Source organism: Leuciscus leuciscus (genome assembly GCF_965113295.1).
Source record: "Leuciscus leuciscus genome assembly, chromosome: 22".
NCBI lineage: Eukaryota > Metazoa > Chordata > Actinopteri > Cypriniformes > Leuciscidae > Leuciscus > Leuciscus leuciscus.
This window is the reverse complement of record NC_138746.1, coordinates 6,754,576-6,774,586: the sequence shown is the minus strand read 5'-3', so window position 1 is coordinate 6,774,586 and position 20,011 is coordinate 6,754,576. Positions and strand designations below refer to the sequence as shown.

Sequence of the window (20,011 nt, the reverse complement as noted above, 5' to 3'; positions counted from 1 at the left end):
CTTCAGGGTAATTGAGCTGTCTCTGCTATTTTGCATGGCGTCATGCTTGAATAAAGGCCACATGCTTCAACACTCTTTGAGTCATTGTTTGGGTGCAGTGCTTGGTTGAAAAAATGGATGAAGATGGAGTCTGTGCACTTTCTGACAGAGATAAATACATACAGCATTTGAAGTGGATCAAAAAAGTTAATCAAAGTTGTCCTAAGACAAGAACGGGTATTGTTTTCAAAATTCATGTATAAATTTCATGTTTTTTGATCCACATTTTGACTACTGTAAATATCTCAAACGTAAGATACTGTAATAATATAACACTGACGAAACAGATTTGGCAAAAGCTCTTTGTGTTTACACTAGAACGTCAAATGTTTCAATTTACAATGTGTTTTTGCTGCGGGGAGCAATGTAGCCAATCACAGACATGTTTGTTGATCTCTTGAACCAATCAGGGGCGTTTAATTTAGCCAGGCTCCTCTCACTGGTCAAAACCTCTATGGTCAAAACGCGAAGTGACGGCTTTTTAGGGATTATAAAGGGAGCGGAATTTCTAGGCTATATAATTCATTTAAAATTTAAATAAAAGTTTCGTGTTTCATGCTGCTTAGAGGACCGACAAATTTTCGGAAGTGACATCAATGATCTTGCAATAATTAAGTCATAAACACATCACGGGACAAAAATACCCTATGTCAAGATAGATACGCATTAAGCAATGTAAATGCCGACAGGTTAACAGAATTTTTTTTTTTATGTTCTATCGATATTCTATAGGCTATTATAAAATTCTATTCAAATTTTTTGTAAAAGTAACGACTTGTAAATAAATCTTAAATGTTTCACTTTACATTGCTATTCTTGTAATGGTGGAGCCGTTGCTCACACATTACTGCACTTTATAGAGAACCCTCACAAATTTCAGAAGCACCCTCAGTGATTTGATTCTGAAACCGGGCCTGATTATACCTATGTTTGAACTTGCATTGGATTCTCAGATTTTGATAGCATATGGTTTCAGGATTATAGCAGGTCAAGTCCTTTGTAAATGTGTTTTCTTTTCAGTCCATATCTGTTTTGAGAGGTAAACATAAGGGACCAGATGATATTTACCCTCCAGTGAGATATTGATTTGGAGTGCTGAGCGTGGATCATCAGTGTGAGCTCACACCATTACCTCACATGGACAGACTCCACTGCTTTTACTTTGTGAGAAGATTCATTTTAATAGGATGCCTCACCCAAATCCTGATCCACCATACCAGAAAGCTGTAATTATATATCATTATCTCACTATTGTTTAATTTCACTGCATTGTTTGTTTTTATTACACTAAACATCATACTTGCATGCATCCAAACTGGTTTTACTCGCACTGTAGGCTACATAATGCATGGTTAAAACAAAGAAAGAAAGAAAGTAAAAGGCAGTTGACAAGAATAAAATCTGACAAATAAAAGTGGTTGTCCCATATATTATATTCTGTATTTTTTTAACATAAGTGAAGTGTGTGTGTGTGTGTGTTTCAGGTATTCCCTACGTTGTGGGGACATTTCGATGGCAATACCAGAGATCATTTAAATTTTTTGTCCAACAACTTATAAATCATACAGAATTATGTTTTTTGAAAATGTAAAACAGAGTTTTCTGTGGTGGGTAGGTTTAGGGGGTAGGGTTTAGAGTAGGCTTTGTACAGTATAAAAATAATTATGTTATGTGGAAAGTCCACATAAAACATGGAAACCCAACATTGTGTGTGTGTGTGTGTGTGTGTGTGTGTGTGTGTGTGTGTGTGTGTGTGTGTGTGTGTGTGTGTGTGTGTGTGTGTGTGTGTGTGTGTGTGTGTGCGCGCTATGTAATGTAATTTTGTCAAAGAAAAGTTTTTGTCCTGTATTTCATATGATGCATGTCTATTTTTGCAGCACATGCATTTCCCTTTATAAAGGAGAATATGTATTCATTATTGTATATATAGACAGAGCTGTAAACCCGAGCAATACACCCCATTGCGACTCTCTGGAGGGATTCCTCTCATACACTTACGTAATCTTGGCAGTATTCCCTCGGAAATACAAGGCACTGCACCAAGAATTCCCCTGTTACAGGATAGTGAGTGGTGCTTGATGGAAGCCCCTCCAAGACTGTAGGTCAAACAGATCAGTGACAGGCCAATAAGAACATCTATATCTCTGTCTCCCACTCTCCCGCGCTGTCACTTCTGTTGTATAATGTTGCCATGGATCTGAGGTTGCGTTGCTATGGTGTCACGTCGAGGACTTTGTGTTTTCCCCCCAGGCCAATGTCACGAGCGAATCATTCAGATAGCGAGTGGTATTTTCTTTCAAAGCATGGGTTATTCATAAAACAAATAATGATTTATTTAATTTTTAATGAGACAAAGCAGGCTACACCAGAAAAAGCTTGTTTTATAACAACTGCACTCTTACATACATTATATTACAGTCATAGACTCCATTTTTTTTAGAACACCACACAAATCTATTTACTCAATGGCTTTTTAGTTAATTCTTTAAAAAAAAAGTCCTAATTTTCAGAGTTTTTTTTCTTCTGTACCTCTTTTTCTTTTCATCTGAAACTACTCACTGCTAGGTTTCGTCTTGTCATCTTACAACAACCTTTGACCTCTGACCTTAGGCGAATGGAATTCACAACAAAGATTAAAATTCCGCGAGGAGGTACATCCGCTCGTGAGGAACATGCTCCTCTCATCATTAAAATACTACATTTCCAAGATATGTTTGTCACATACAATACAGAGTCCGTTATGTACACCGCCTCGCCAGTACCAATGGTGAGAGCAGGTATTCTGTTCGCTTTTGCAAGGTCTTCCCGTGAGTGCAGTGGAAGTGTTTAGGTCCTCTTTTGTCTCTAATCATGCAGCGGACAAAAGCTTTTAAACAGTTGGTCGGTTCAGCGACAAAGTCTCGACATGTTTTCGCACGAGTTCTTTGAGGCCTGGTCCATTGTGAGGCTCTTTTCCTCTTGAAGCTTATTCCTATTCTGTCCTTTCAGCAACCATAACAAGTTCATTGCGGGGTGATAATGCCTTGGAGTCAGATGTGGGGTTGGCTAGACAAGGGCTTGAAGTTCGGGTCGGGGTTTTTTCGAGCGCTTGACGCCGGGACTTCATACTGGCCGGTCCACAGCATACTGGCAGGGGCTTAAGTTGGACACAGGGTTCTGCACGGTCGGGTAAGCGAAGTTGGCGTGCTGTTTGGCCTTGAGCCGGAGGCTGGCCAGACTGGAGTTACAGGTGTCTCTGTACATGTACGGGCTGGCCGTGGTGGCATAAGGGCAGGCGGCTGCTGACACCGCCGCAGAATTGAGGGTGGGGCTGTTCAGGTTGTTCAGGTTTCCCAGGTTATTGAGGCCTGAGCCCGGCACCCCTGCCACCGCCGAGGGCACCATTGAGGAGGCCATGTTCATGGAAGGGATGGAGCTGGGCGGGGAGAACATTGGCTGGGAGGACAGCGGGCTTACATTCATGGAGTTAAAGAAAGGAAAGCTTTTGGCTGATAAGGGGCTGCTGGCCAGGCTCTTAGTTGCCCAGTTGTTGTATGAATAGCCCGAGTACATGTCTTCGTACGGCTGCATGAGTCCGTTGAACTGGGCGCCGAAGCCATTCTTACACAGCTCGGCTTGCTGGTTCCTCTCTCGCTTTCTCCATTTGGCGCGGCGGTTTTTAAACCACACCTGTGTAAAAGACAACGAGGAAGAGTTAGCACTGTCCACAGTCGGAACATCGTTTGTCAGTGTAATTCATGGCAATGGGTTACACTTTATTTTAAGGTGTCATTGTTACAGTGTAATTATATATTAAAGTACTGAGTAATATTAAGCAACCACATGTATTTACTATAGGGTTAGGGTATAGGATTAGGATTTGATTGAGGGTTAGTTGCATGTAATTATGCACCATTTACTGTTAATACTATGGTAAGTACATGTAACATGTAACAAACACTGTAAAATAAAGTGTTAATAACTAAATTATGCATAATTACATGCAACTAACCCTAAGACAAAACCTAATCCTACCCTAACCTATAGTAAGTACATGTAGTTCATTATTATTACTCAGTGCTTAAATGTACAGTATACAGTATGTACACTACACTGTAACATGGACACCTTAAAATAAAGTGTAACCCAAAAATGTAACTTTGAATGCCATAACAAAATATGTAGGAAAGAGCTCAACAGAACTTTAATATTCAGATTTTTTTTAAACACTCCTTCTCGTGAGATTTAAACAATAAAAAAGTTCCGCCAGGCAGAATTTAAGTGCTTCATTTATTAAACTAATTTATTCTCTTATTATGAGTTTCCCCAGTGAGAAATGTCATTAAAGAGCTTCCCTCACATTTAGTCAATTTTATATCCTATTTTTAGGGGATATTGGATGGATTAAAGTTTTAATGTGAAAAATTTAAATGAATATATTTCATTTAGCTCTCTGAGAAATTATAAAGCTGTTTTCTTGTCGATCTTTTCCCCCGTGAAAGTGTTCTGACTGTAATTAGTAAAGGAAAATAAGAAAACAAGAGCTCCTTTTAAATATCAAGTTTTATTAATGTAAATAACGTCCTTTATATACAATATGTAAATCATTTCTTTTAAAAGTAACATCCATAAGAAGCAGAGACAAATTACTTCGCCTTCCTCATAACATATTTTTGAAGTTAGTAACTTAAAGAAATATGATAAATACAAGTAATCAAGGGGATTATGACTCAAGTTAATACTTTATCACTTCTGAGAAGGATTGTCTCCACATATTTCTAAAATAATCTCACAGTGATCGTACATTGCTGGCGGATTTGTGCTTGTGTTGTAGTTGTGTTTTCTGGGAATATTTAATTACATATTTTATCCAGCATACTGTAAATGATACCAGTTTATATTGGGAGAGAGGGAATACCCTTCTCTGTGAATGTTCCACTGACACTTTGGCAATGGTGTTTAAGGCCTTCCAAAATAACTGAATGTCAAATGTAGTTCAATGATCGGTGTGTTCCTTCTCTATATTTTTGGCATACATGCATATAATGGTACGAAACTTGGTAAAGGTTTTGGCACATGCTATGTGAACAAAAACAAAAATCATGGAAAAGGTTAAATGGTCCTGAGAAAATAGTCACACTTTGACTCAATAAATGGGAAACAAATATTTATAGTAAAACATATTTTGGAGAACATACATTTCATATAAAAATGTTAATTATTTTTTAAGTTTACATCTGTGCTCCAAAGCATTCAAGATTTATGACATTTTAAGTTGGAGATTTCATTTTCAGGTCTATGCTCGAAAAAAGTTTCTGCAACTACTGCAAACTACTGCATAAATATATTTTAGTACCATAAAATCCCCTAAAAATACTAAATATTAAATAAAACATTTTCGAACTGGATCATATATATGTAAGAGGTTATTTTGTGTTGTTATTGTGTATTGTTGCATTTATTGTTTATGGATCCAATGTACTGTATTGCCAATGTAAATGCAAGACAAATTTCCCCTTGCGGATAATAAAATATATTTCAATTCCATTTCAATTTCAAAACCAGCAGTGGCAGAAGAAACCTTCACAGTCATGGTGGTCCATTTTTAAAGTATCCTGGGTCAAGCTGGCATTAGGTCAGGGCCATGATTTAGGGTTTGTGTGTTTATTAGGAGCACATACTCTATCAATTGCGTAAATCAAAATGACAGCAGAAGCATGCGGAATATGTGACAAGGTTCCAGCTGGGATTACTGACATACATGCACAGTTCAGGAGGCCACTGATAGACATTAGGAAAGGAGTATCTCTACCTCTGTTGTTCTTTCAAAATAACAACCAAGACTGTATGCTATGTGACCTTTCCTCTGGCCAACGTGAATTTGATCCATTAGATGTGCGCCAGACAAGGAGGCCAGACTAGCGATTGTATTGTCATCCATCAGAATGGAAGCCCACCTGCTCTCTTTGTGTGCTTCACCGATCAAACTTCTGCTTTTTGTTGGGACAGAAGGTCACAAACCTTTTCTAGATTCTTCTAACTAACTATTGTTCATGTTACATCACCGATCGCAATATAGCAGTTTTCTGGTTACAGAAAAAATGCCACAGCCAATACCAAAGCCGATGTCTTGTGTTTAAGTGTTCCTGAAAATACTGGAATAACCCAGGCCATAACTATAATTTATGTCCCATGGTTCAAAAGGAAGCCCTTTCATTTCACACAGTATCCAAATGCACCATAGTGACAGAATAGTGAACTCTTAGAATAAAATGTTCAAAGTGTTTCCTGACTCAATTTTTAAAGAGCCATTTATGCCAAAAAGGTTTATATAATATAAAGGAGATTATATATCTACTATAAGGAGAAATGTCTTAACCCACTGATGCTCTTCAGACATTTTTGACCAAAATGTTTTATATTTTGTGTTTTTACTTCATCTGAATGGTACAACATTATGGTAAAGTTTTGGCACTTAAAAAAATCATGGACATGATTCAAAAAGGCGGTCCCGAAAAATCACACTTTTACTCCTCACGGTCAAAAATGACACCTTTGGAAATTAATGGGAAACTGATTTCATCTAGTGAGTATTGCGCCCAAACAAAATCTTAGCCTACTGAAAGCTTATTTTATGAGTTATTAACCTAAAATTTGGAACACAAGTTGTTTGGATTTATGGCTGTGATTTTCTCACAGTTTTAGAGTAAAACCTTTTTTGGAAAATATATATTTCATATAAAAAATTTAAATAGTATTTTGTGCATTTTTCAATAAACAGCAATAAACTTTATTAACAATAAAAACTTTGGGTTGAATGAACACCAGAGTGTTAAATGATTGCATTATACTAAAGTAATTTTTCTACAGATAAAGTATGTTTACGAGCTGTTTAATGTAAGTAGAATTTAAAATGAAAAATCGATTAAAAACTAAATGAATTAAAATCTGTATAACTATGATCCCATGATGGAAATCTCTAAGAGATTCTATATATGAAGCACCTGACAGAACCTTATAACCTTTTCTTCTAAGAGTGTGACTTCTTATCTTTGTCAGTCAGCGTGTCCACTCACAGTCATTTTGATTATTACATCGACAATTGTTTTTGAACCCCGTAGAGACATATACGGATTAACCATATGGCCAACTGGGCAAGTGAACCACGTCCAGGGGGGGGGGGCACCACGCAAATATTATTTTCTCTTTTAAAAAAAGCGATTCATTCTCAAACGTATTTCTAGCCTAGGCCTATATATACCCTTTCATCACAACGTTCTAAATTCCCTAAATGTTTTGTTTAAAGTTTATTTTCATTATTTTATAAGTTTTGATGATTTTGTAAGATTTTTTTCTACATGAGCTAACATTGATGTAACCTTCCGTTGTCATATAAGTTTATTAATATGAATTACTTTTGAGTAGTAAAATAATAATAATAATAACTGAATGTAAATTTTCACATGAAACACATTTTATTTATTTATTCTTAGTGGTTATGGGGTTATGGGGGGATGGGGGGGGGCACTCTAGGTTTCAGTGCCGAAAGTTGGGTTGACGTCAACATCCAACTTCAGACTGACGTCAACATCCGACGTCGGACAGACGTTGGATTTTGGTTGGAAATGAAAGTTGGGTTGACGTCAGAATCACTCTTGTTTCCACCAAAGAGTCTTAATCCGCCACTGCACGGAGCCCTACCTATCCACAGTGGTTTAGTTTGTCAGGGACACGTACCCGTACTCTTGCTTCTGTGAGGTTGGTCCACACAGCGATCTCCTCTCGTGTGCTCATGTCAGGATAACGGTTTCTCTGAAAGGTGGCTTCGAGTTCCTGGAGCTGCTGGCTGGTAAAGTGTGTCCTTTGCCGGCGCTGTTTTTTCTTTAGAGAGCCGTCCTCTGGGTTCGACTCATCTGTGTGGTTCTGATGGGACTTCTCTGTATCTGTATGGGTCAGAGGCAAAAGCATTAATTAAACCGATACATATACGGTTAAGTCCCACAATTATCATGCTTACTTAATCTTAAAAATTTTGATGCAACTGATTACCAACTTATTCGGGTTTACAGTGCTAAACACAAAGGGCCTTAGTTTGTGTTTGCCTTGAGAGCAAGATCAAGATAAACTGCAGGGCCCAAAGTGTTTTTGTATGTGTGATGAAAATCCTCCCTCTGTGGTGTAGAGTTCTGCAAATTGCAAATTGAAGACCCCACAGAAAGGGCTAAATTAGCCGGACACATAATCCTGGGATCAGCTATTAGTGACAGGGCAGGTTTGGGGCTGTTTGGCAAGAGCTTAACTCTCTAGGAGCAGTTCTAACTAATCAGCAAGCTTTCCAGGGCCTCTAGGAAAACCAATAAGACATCATGCTGCCATCTGTCAGTGCACAGATACCCTTTAACTCTACAACAGCACCTTAAACACAAGTCCCACCAAAATAAAACTTGAGAGTAACATTATAATAATTTTATTTAAGATGAATTGAATAAGTGTTCAATTAAGTTATTGTATTGTAATCAACGAAATTTGGGTTTGCATTGTGTCGTTTAAGTATAGGCCGTGTATAAGATAAAGAGAGGATCCCGATACCGCTCGTTTTCATCAGTCGCTGTGTTGTATTACTGTCAACGCTTTAAATGCATAGATTTATCGTCAGTTGTAATTAGGTTGGTGTTTAGTCTGAATATAATATCGCGGAAATATTTTTGTCCATCAACGAGATATGGATTTATCATTTATGAGTGCCGTCAGAAGCTGTTGACTGAAATTAAACCTTTACCATTCGTTAATTTTTGTATGTGTGTAATTGTGAACATATGTAGGCTAGTAGCCAACCACAAAAAAAAATCCATTAAATTAAATATAGTCAAATTCATATCTTATTTAGTATATTTTTTTAATCCCCAATGTTGTTCAGAGTGACTTTAATTTCATGTTTGTAGCCATGTTTTTAAATGAACACATTTTCCTTAAAAACAATAGCTAATGGTGATAATAATAATAATAATAATAATAATGCAAATAATACATTTTCATACTATTCAATTAAATACAGTATAAATACATATATAGATAGCCTATTAATGAAGATTTAACTTTTTTTTTTATTACAAAGCATGCACTTTTCAGAAATGCGATAGGCTATAATGCTTCTGAAAGAGTAAAAATAGGCCTAAATAAAACCGCAACATGGTCTATAAATAATTTAACAGCGTAACATAGGCTAATGTGTGTTTTTTTATTTTTTTTGTTGAATTGATCCTAAGTGGAAAATTATATATTTTCCCATTGGCGGTAAAAAATTTTTTAAAAAAATTCTTCTTCGTTATTTAGGCTATATTATGGAACGTTGGCTATCCGTTTTATGAGATTTGAATTTCAAAAAAATATTAACTTTCCATAACCAAGCAACCTGGGGCGATTTTTCCGGTTAGTGATATTTAGGCCTATTATCTGCTGATGGAAATTGGAATACAACTTAAATTGCTGTGCGAATACAGACACACGTTTGACAGTTTTCATCTCCACTATGGATATGGCTATTCAACATTGTAAAAAAATAAAAAAAAATAAAAAATAACACGTAAACAATAAAATCGCTTTCCTCATAATGTTAATGCATTTTTAGGTTACATTACGCTAACCTAATTTTTGCAACTGCCTGCGCGCTGACACTGTAAAACTGTAACGCGTCAGGCTTGATAAGTCTAATAACTGTAGCTAATTTAAGCAACAATACATAGACGCCTTTTCTTAGTTTGTTTAGGATTAGGCCTACATAATCTTCTGTCGTGCAATGATGTGCATATCGTCTTCAGACCCTTTTGCTCTTTCGCAGGTGTTTAGGTTTATTCGCATTGGCCTACTGACTGTCATTTGGATATCAAATTTGAGGCACAGGAATGAATAATTTATGCTCCGTTCCTTCAGCACGTGACTGGCTAGCCGGGATGTTCTCCTTCAAATGGCGACTATCATCAGTAGCCTATAGCTACACAGTGCACATAGAAAGACTGGCTGTAAAAGGTGGATTCAAATGACCCAAGATTATTCAAAACTACAACCAAAAGATGCGGAGGTGTTATTACTAGCCCAATTCAACCTGAACACAGTGTGTCATAAATAGGTCTACCCAGGGTGCGATTTGTGAAAAAAACAGAGGGGGGGATGTTTTGAAACATTTTTATTCATAAAAATAAATCATGAGAACAAGAACTTCATTCACTGCATTTGCTGCTCTGGACCCTTTTCATTGTTCCCAGCTAGCTAACAAGAGTTTTCGTGCTGAAAAATTACATACTATTACAAATATTTGTACTTGGTGACATTCTGAAAAGCCGTACATGGATCAAAGCTAATGGACAGGATCAGATAAATCAGAGTTTAGATTCTCTGCCCGAGCCCGAATTTGACCCGACCCGACCCGGGCCCTTGATCCAGCACTTGTGTTACAAAATGCAACACGTCACGTGTCATGCTCCTCCACTCGCACGCATCACACCGGCCCGGGATAATAATCTTTAAAAATATTTATTTTGTTTAAAAAATATTCTATATTCTAAAACCTTGTTGAATTAAATTAGAGTTGTAGCCTACTAGGGCTACTCCTCCTAGGCCATCCAAAGTTCATCCAAAGTTCATTTTCTGTGTTCATCATTTTTCACGTTTTATTTTTATTTTATTTTATTTATTTTTTACGTTTCTTCTTTCAGATCCATTTGCGATCCATTTCATTCTGAATAAACAAACAAGGCAGTTTACATGATTTGTCCTTGTTGCATTATTCATTATGATAATAATTAATAAATGCACGCACAATATCCGTGAACTTGATAAATGTTGCAGATATGTTTTACTATGCACAAACAAATGCCTTTCAACTTATGTGTGCAAAATTCAGAAGCAGTAAATGAATGTGCAGCAATTTGTACAAATAGAGTGTCTGTATAGGCCTACTATATGTGTTGTAGCCATTAAATAAGCTCATTTAGTTTCATATTTGTTAAAATATTATTGTTATTTTTTTCCATCTATGTTGATTTATGAAAAGTGAACAGCAGCACGAGTAAGATAGGATGTGCAGTATATATCGGGAGACTTGGAGTGGGTTAGACATGATTTTGACTATTTCATTAAGTTTTGTTTTGTAGAAAGCCTTTCTTTAAAGTGAATTTCGTTCTGTATAAATTGTATCTTAATTTTAATAAATTTTTCATCAACGAATTGCGTGTATTTAATAAATAAGAAGCAAATATAGCAGACAAAGGCTATAATCAGAGGCGCCGCCGCGGTTACTTGCACTGCATGATAACTTGAGCGGATCTCATCATAAATTAACCGAAACTAAGTGTATGCCTCAAAGAGAATATTAAGAAATATATCTAAAGAACGCTTGAAATGTCTTTAAACGAAACAATTCAAAACGAAAAGAAATAGGCAACACTCTGATGTAATCCATGCATTTCTCCATATATGCGCATTCACTACGGAAATGGCGATCGTCAACTTCATCTTTGCTTCATCTCAACTTCCCTGGCGCCACCCCTGGGTTTAAATTGGGCTCGGGCTCATAACATACAGTTAATGTGTCGGGCCGGGCCGACAAAGTCAATTCGCCTCATTCGGGCTTCGCGTCTACCGCGCCGCGCGACACGCATCGCGCCGCAGGACCTCTAGACGCGCGTAAACGCGTCTTTACATTGACTTAACATTGAAATCACTCACGCCAGACACTCAAGAGTGAGTGAGTAATCAAAAAACCTTTGCTTAGCCTCAGTTGAGTAAAACACCGTATGTGCAACTTCAGCACTAACTCTGCTTGTCATCATAGAAACAGATAATCAGATTGTGATGTTTATTCCCGCTTCAGTAATATGCTGCATATGCAGCGTAAAAAAAGACCTGCAACCGTCTCGCAAGTGTTGATAGGCTATTACTCGTGAGGTGTAACCAATCATATAGCGCCGTGGGCGGGACATTGAGCAAGTCTGCAGAGTGGTGGTTACAGAGAGGCTGCGGAGCCAGTCAAAGTAGCGCATTTTAAAATAAAAAGGATTTTAATCAAACCACGGATCCGTGATAAGTTTTGTGATCCGCCTCGCCACTAGTGTAGTAGCACTGATCACTTTGAGGGGGGGATAAATTTATCCCCACCGGGGATAAAAATAATTAAGCAGAGGCAGGGATACATTGACCAGAAAGGGGGAAATCCCACGCATCCCCCCCGGCAAATCGCACCCTGGGTCTACCCAACAGAACGCGTTCATAGGTAAGCATTACAGCATGCACTGAATTTGGACTGCCAGAAAACATTATATATACTATTATATAAACAGATTTGACTTTAAAATGAAGTAAGCGTGGTAAAAATGGATTTTTGTGCATTGATGAACATGTACTGACCACTGTTGTCCTGGCCTTTGCATCCCGGCTCGTGCTGAGGAGTCCCGGAGTCAGACAGAGACAGTGCCGGGCTTCGGGCCTCACTGTCCGCTAGAAGGTTAAAATCCATCACCTCGACTGCCAGGCTCTGTGAACAGCACAGGGTCATATTTACATGAAGGCTGATACCCCATGGACACAAGCTCAAGCTAATACACATGATACTGCATTGTTTGCTCAGATTCACTGCATGGGACGCATCTAATTCTGACTTGTGATTATGAAATAAAAGACACAAATCCCCTTTTATTCTTACATTTGTAATGTTTGTTATCATTAGATTTCCTTAAACAGACCTATAGTAGGCTATTTTCACGACTGATCAGTGTCGCTTAGGAATATCAAAAAAGTGGGTTACACCGTTACAGTGTAATTATAAATTTAAGAATTGAGTGATAATTAACAACATGTAGGCTACTTACTGTAGGGTTGGGATTAGGGTTTGGTTTAGGGTTAGTTGCATGTAATTATGCCTAATTTGTAGTTATTACTATAATAAATATAACGTGTAACAAGGGCACATTAAAATAAAGTGTTAACACAAAATGATACACGATGAACGTGATACAATTCATAATTTTATAATATAGCAATTCAAAAAGTTGAATTGCTGCATTAAAAGTTGGTGGCAAAGTCACAACCTGCAACGATAAGTTCATTACAATGTTTCAACAACCTTGGATATTATTTATGATGAAAAGAATTTAGTAAGAACCCATTTAACAGAATAGAAATTACTGCAATGTTGGGTTAAAAGGATGGAAACAAAGATTTTTTTCAACGCTGTACGACATAATGATGAAAAATATTTTTACACTCAGACTGTCCGTATTCATTTTAAACAAACGTTGTAGTATTTTAATTAAGTTAAATTAGGTCTATAAACTAAACAATGATTTTGTCAATGCTTTCGCTAAATAGCCAGGCCTATTTTTATTGTTAATTGCTTTTGATAATATTTTCCTGCGCAAAAAGTACAAGCGAAACAGAGATGAAAAAAAAATGCCCAAATTAAATCTAACCCCCCAAAATAAGACATAGCCTAAACCTAAATAAATAACCCCCCTGCTAGAATAAATCAGAACAGCTATGAGACCGAATGTGCAATAAGCATTATTTGCATGTTTCATCATATCAAATGAGATGTAGTTATAAAAGCCAGCGCATTTGCTTTGTGTTGCAAATCTCCAAGTTGTCAGGTATGGGTTCATCCGTTTACGGGACTGTACTCTTTACGTCTGAAAACGTTTTGGACTAGACACCGATCAATCAAAGTTCAAAATTACGTGAACCAAAAGCTTTAAATAGCAGCCTCGTAATAGAGCCTAAAATAACATCTCGTTTATTTATGTAACAGCAGCAACACCCCAGAGATATAGAAACATAATCACTCTCTTTGGAATCTGTTATGTGACTGGATGAAGCCAACGGCACCGAAACTCGCGCGCCGAGGAGAGTTTACGGAACTGAACGAGTACAGGCTACACAACATGTGATTTTCTCTCTTTATTTCCTGCTGGGTTTCACCTCTCTTGAAGGATTCATAGACTGTTAGAGGTGTGGAGGTTTGACTGGTAGGCTATAAGCTCGTAAATGAAACGAGATTCACACTTAAAATAAAAATAAAATATTTTCTTCACATCTTAGAACTCCAAAATAGCCTATTCTCTTGATTGAATTATTTTCTGTTGCCGTTTTAAGTTAATATTCAATGTAATGATGAACTCACACAAAACACATACTTAGGTTTCTCATTTTCCAACATCAATCAAATAGCCTTTCTCATGGAAAACATTTTACCAGTTAAACATTTTACCAGTTAAAGATTACGCAAATATATATAAAAACATTTTTAGCCAATGAGTCACATACCTTTTTCCAAAGAGCGCGTAATTTGTAAATTTCTACGTTTCCAAAATCATCGTTATCAAAACATTCGTAAATAAACGAACGCATCGGACAACTACACTTGACTTGTGCAACTTCAGCAGATCTTTCTCCTTGCTTTCACAGAGATGAAAGGGCAATAAATATACTTGCATTCAATTAGAGTCTACTATATACGAGAAAATATAAGTATGGTTAAACAACTAATTTAGAACGATATCTGCGCATGCAACATGATAAGACTGCATTTACATGACAGATCACATAATGTGGGCCTACTTTGATTAACACAACTAATATAACTTTGCTATACAAAGATCATATACTCTTTAAAATTAGAGGTTAATTGATTTCACAAATATTATTCAAAAGAAGAACAAGCTAAATGAGCGCCCTTGTTTACCATTGCCACATTCTTCCTTAAGTGATATTGTCCTGATGTGTGTACCATGGTTTAAGTGATGTTTTTGAAAATAAGAAATATGCTTAATAACTTTTCAGATCCATGTCCATAAACTTGCTGAGGGGTTTAGGGAAAGTTTTGACCTTAGTTCAGCACCATATAGACCCGACAGCTCCGTATACGGACAAGTTTGAAAATCGGGCATTTATAAACGTGAATTGGTGGTGATGGCCGACTTTCCCATCATTAGAACTTATTGAGTAATTAACAATAGCGTCTCATTACGGTCCAGCCAGATTAATCTAATTTAATCAGTTACTGGAATGTTATATACACTTTTTGCTAAATATATTCATGATTATGATAAATGGAGAGCATAATTCATCTTTTTCTTTCTTTCTTTCTTTCTTTCTTTCTTTCTTTCTTTCTTTCTTTCTTTCTTTCTTTCTTTCTTTCTTTCTTTCTTTCTTTCTTTCTTCATGTACAATCAATAAAGGCTGGCTTGGAATCCTCCATCCATTAGAAGAATAGTGAAAATTCAGGAAGTGATCAGTATTCATGAGGTGACAGACCCTTCTCTGGGGAGATTATCAGTGGTGATAAATAACAGACCAACATTTTAGTATCACTGATTATGAACTTTTTCTACCAAAACACTGTTTACTTAGATGCCTTTTTCAGAGTCCCTAATTAGGTTTTGTTACCAGATAACAACAACTAGGCTTATAGGCCTATAGGCTATACTCAATACAACCCATCCTTAAAGAAAAAAAAACATTTGGATAACAAAGCAGGGTGTCCTGTTAAAACATAATGATTTGTTGAACTGTGCACAGGACAGCATGCCATTTGATTTTACATATTTTTGTCTTGTGCTGTCTCTGGTGTAATTTGGCCTATAAATGAAATTAACCAATTAGCATTCATTCATTAATCAAGATTCGATTTGCTATATGTTCTAGCACTACACTTTTACTTTCTTACTCCACTTTATTGATCAAACAAAAGGTCAATTTTTAAGATATAATATCCTCTCTATAATCACTTTTATCTTTAATCTAATAAACAATTGAGGTAACTTGCCTTGTAAATGCAGCTGGTTTGTGGGGAGGCTATCACGAGAAAGCAGAATTACAATCAGAAACATACTTCAACATGATAAATGGTTATCTGTCAGGCAGGCTGCTCAGATGCTGTTTCTTTTGCTATAGCTTTGTTCCCAATGCTATAGGTGACGTAAGCTGGTTATTTCATCCAGAGAAAGGTGTCAATGAAACCCCCCCATCCCAGCCAGGACTTGTGACATTATTACATTTCAAAGTCTATCAAGGGGCCTCTAAGGATTGTGGGCCAACAAGGCTGATAGATTTCTTAAATGTAAAAAAATGGAGACCAAATGGGAAAGTGACCTGGCTTTTCTGACCTTGTCTATCATAGCTTAGGCTATATAATCAATTTTTCAAAAGTTTGGTTTTATTTCCAAATTGTTAAAAGGCTAAAATGCACTAATAATAATTATTTTGTAGGCTAGATCTTCTGTGAAATAAAGTTTGGCTCAAACTTTGTGTATCTCTTCGGTGGCACACACACATTTGTTGGGAAATGTATGGTGCCTTTGAGATATTGGTACTGACATGGCTCAGGGGATTCTTGTCAGTGAGGAGGCAGTTTATTTATATACACGACATCGATCTCATTAAAATATATATATCTAATAAGAGAAGAGATAATAGAGGTAAATCCTCTCGTTTTTCAGAAGATTGCTGGGTCCATCTGTTGGTTCGACAGAGGCAGACAGCATACATTTCCACGGGCTGCTGCATTATCTCAGGAATTATTCATAAACGCGTTTAGAATTAATTCCTTGGATTAAGAGTTGATTAAGATGTGTGTCACTTTGCTGTCTGAGAACTTATTAAGGGCCCACTCGAGCCGGCGGCAGATGGAATTTCTACCCAATGTTTGTAGATGTTAATTTCTCCCCTCCTAACACCCATTTGCATTTGGCTGTGTATGTCAAAGCGCGGCTTTTCCTGCACGCACAGCTCCGAAAATCCGTGTAGGAGATGCTCATCTCACTCACTATAAGATCGGGCATGTTTATTACATTACGCGCTACGCACGCGCTATTCGACTGAGATAGCCTACTAATGTTTTTGGTAATGAAATTATGAAACATCACATCCACAAATATTCTTGATATTTGTTTGTTAGCAAAATGTAAAGAAAATAAAGGCTAGGCTTTTATATAAACTTGGATGTTTAAGTCTTTCATTTAAATTAGGATAAACTGGCTTAAAAAATGTGTTTAATGTTGTATAACATAAAAAAGTTAAAATTGCGTAACTTATTTTGATGAGTTAAAGCAATGTAAAAACATAGGCTATGTTGTCATAACTTATTGATCATATAGTTTTTTTTTACAGTGATATGGCCGCAGCTGAAGCCGAAGTAGCCTACACAGGCTTGTTTGTGTTTGTGTATTATATCCCCACTGAAAGCAACATGAGAAGACATATGACCAAACACAAGCGTCACGCACTGTTCTGCCTGTGTGGTTTAACCACACACATATGAACTGTTTTGATTGTTTTTTTAAAGGTATTAGCTATTTTGTTTAAACGATATTTAGCGGTTATGATTGACTTTTGAACGCTTGTTGTATATTTAGACTATGACAGCCTATTATAGGGTAGGGCTATTTATCATAATAAAAAAAAATCGTTGAAATAAAAACAAGCATTCGTTATAAACAAGAGAACTAGGCCTATTTAAATATAGGCTATACTGTAATAAAATACAACTTAGACTAAATAAATAGGCTAAACGAAATGGAGCTATCCGATTCATTTTTGTTTTTTGATACACTGGCAAAAATATTTCGGTCAATCTTGTTTGACTATTTGGCCGCATGTAAATTTAGATAAACAGGTGCGTTTGCTTGAGTATTTTTATAGGCTATTTTACATTTTCAGAAATGCCCCCAAACACTGGCTGAAGCTAGTAGGCTAATGTAGCCAATAGAAATTGTTGCATGTCATTGTTCCTTTATTCCAATTTTATAAAGCGAGCTGTTTTAAAATATTATATGAATATTTTTATTCGTTTTTATACGAAATAACTGAGCTCAGTGCGCGCGGGTATCTTGGCTTTGGAGCACATGCCTATCATATTGTAAAGGCTATATTGCATTAATATTTTGACTTATAGATAGGCTATAGCCTATAACAATCCCGTAAAAACGTGGTTAAATGATATGCAGCAATACATATCGAGGTTTTATTACTATTGTAGTTTTTGTAATAGGCTACAATGCGAGTTAAACACAATTGTTATAAAAGATGTAAGCTAACAAAAGTTTTCCTAACCGCCGCCAATTCTTCAATTAAATTTAGCTGAAGGCACAAATCGGCTAACTTAACTCACAATCAATATAATCTTTTCGTTTAACATACAACTAATTAAAAACATTAACTAAAGCCTTCCACAAGCCAGCGTTTAACTGAAAATAATTAATAATAATAAAAAATAAAAAAACAGGGTTTAAATCAAAATGATCCCGAATGCAGATATCATAGAAACTTATGATTTTTTTCATAATGGAAGGGATTGTGCTATCAAGTTAATAAATTGCTTCTAATCATCTAGGGTTATTATTTAAAATATTGTCGAATAAATCAATATATAACCGTAGGCTATAATATTAACAAAGCACTATGACCTGACACGATATTGCATATTTTAAAGTTAAAGAGTAGCCTACATGTTGTAGGTTACTGAGGTTTGTACATTTCGGCACATCCGGACATCATCACATCAACTTCAGCCCGATGATAAACGACGCTCGCTCGTCCCGTGTTTCTCCTCAGTCGCCGATCAAAACGGATCTTCATCTCTACGGCTTTGGAGCACCATGCCATATCAGCAAAATGTGCTGCGATCTATTTAGTCTGACACGACAGGTAAGTTAGCCTATATTTTTGAGAGACTGGAAGGAGACAACATCCCCACAGCTCCTCCATCGCACGAGAGCATCAGCACCACAGTGATTTTTGTCATGCATCTACTCACATGAATCCCGGTCTAGTGGAGGTAATCCTCGAAAAATGTACAACTCTTGAGTACAACGCGTGCTCGCTGCTTTTCTGAAACGATGCAGTCGTAATGTAGAAAGTTCCTTAGTTTGGGCAAATGAAAAGAGACAGTTTCCCCTTTCTCTCTCTCGTGTTGCCTGTCATAAGTTTGTAGAGGAGAGTGAAGGCTCGATCCCCATGCAGAGGGGAACTGACTTTATGCTAAATATCTCGTGCGACAGGTCCGCGGCAGGAGTGAATGCCCACCCCTTGACTCTCTCTCTCTCTCTCTCTCTCTCTCTCTCTCTCTCTCTCTCTCTCTCTCTCTCTCTCTCTCTCTCTCTCTCTCTCTCTCTCTCTCTCTCTCCCACGCTCTTTTTCAGTCTCTCACACATGCGCTCGCTAAACATACGCACAGTAAATCAAGGCTTCAGTCAGTCACCCTGAGCTACCTTCCACAGCTTCTCCAAAACCTTAGATTTAAACGTGAACATTCATAGATTAGTTAATTCAGTTAGTTCTGTTGTCTAAATAGAATATTTTTCTCAACCCCACAGGACGTTTCCTCAAACACTCTTAAAATAAAGGGTTTTAGCTGGCATTCATGGTTCCATAAAGAACCTAAAACAATCCCTTTCAAATGGACAAAATGTTCTTTATATTGGAAAAGCCTCTTCAGATTATTACAAGACATATAGGGCCTAAGAAATTTGGTTCTCTGAAAGGTTCTTCATGCCATCTTTTGGAACCTTAAGAATTTTTAAGCGTTATCTACCTATCGATCTATCCATATAGCCTACAGTATTAATCTATAGCCTATATTTCAATAAAGAATATAGCCTACTGTAGGCCTAGCCTTTAAATAAAAATAGAAATAAAATAAATGTATTTTAATAAAATAAAACCATGCCTAAATCAGTTGTAGGCTAATTTAAAGCAGATGTGTGCAGATATGATTCTCTCTTGAGGACATTCAGAGGGTTTAATACTAATCGACCCATAATTTTCGTCATTTTGCGTGCAACTCCACGACTATAAGCTGCTATCTCAAGTTACTTTGCATTTTCGTAATGTTTATTTATCACGCAAATGTACGTAGCCTAATGAACAGACGCCTCATAATAAAAAATTATAAAAAAAAAAAGAAAAACGAAATAACTGTTTCATGGTTCAGCACCTTGTGGGCTAT

At 36.8% G+C, this 20,011-nt stretch overlaps 1 protein-coding gene across 1 annotated transcript; it reads right to left on the bottom strand.

Annotated features, from left to right (window-relative positions):
* Positions 1-2,361: 2,361 nt before the first annotated feature.
* pitx3 (paired-like homeodomain 3) lies at positions 2,362-19,048 on the bottom strand. The gene is made up of 4 exons (XM_082153192.1): positions 18,821-19,048; positions 12,421-12,547; positions 7,756-7,961; positions 2,362-3,708 (listed from the first exon to the last, which is right to left on the bottom strand). Exons 2-4 carry the CDS (start codon positions 12,527-12,529, stop codon positions 3,142-3,144), a joined length of 882 nt encoding a protein of 293 aa, XP_082009318.1. The 5' UTR covers positions 12,530-12,547; positions 18,821-19,048; the 3' UTR covers positions 2,362-3,141.
* Positions 19,049-20,011: the final 963 nt, after the last annotated feature.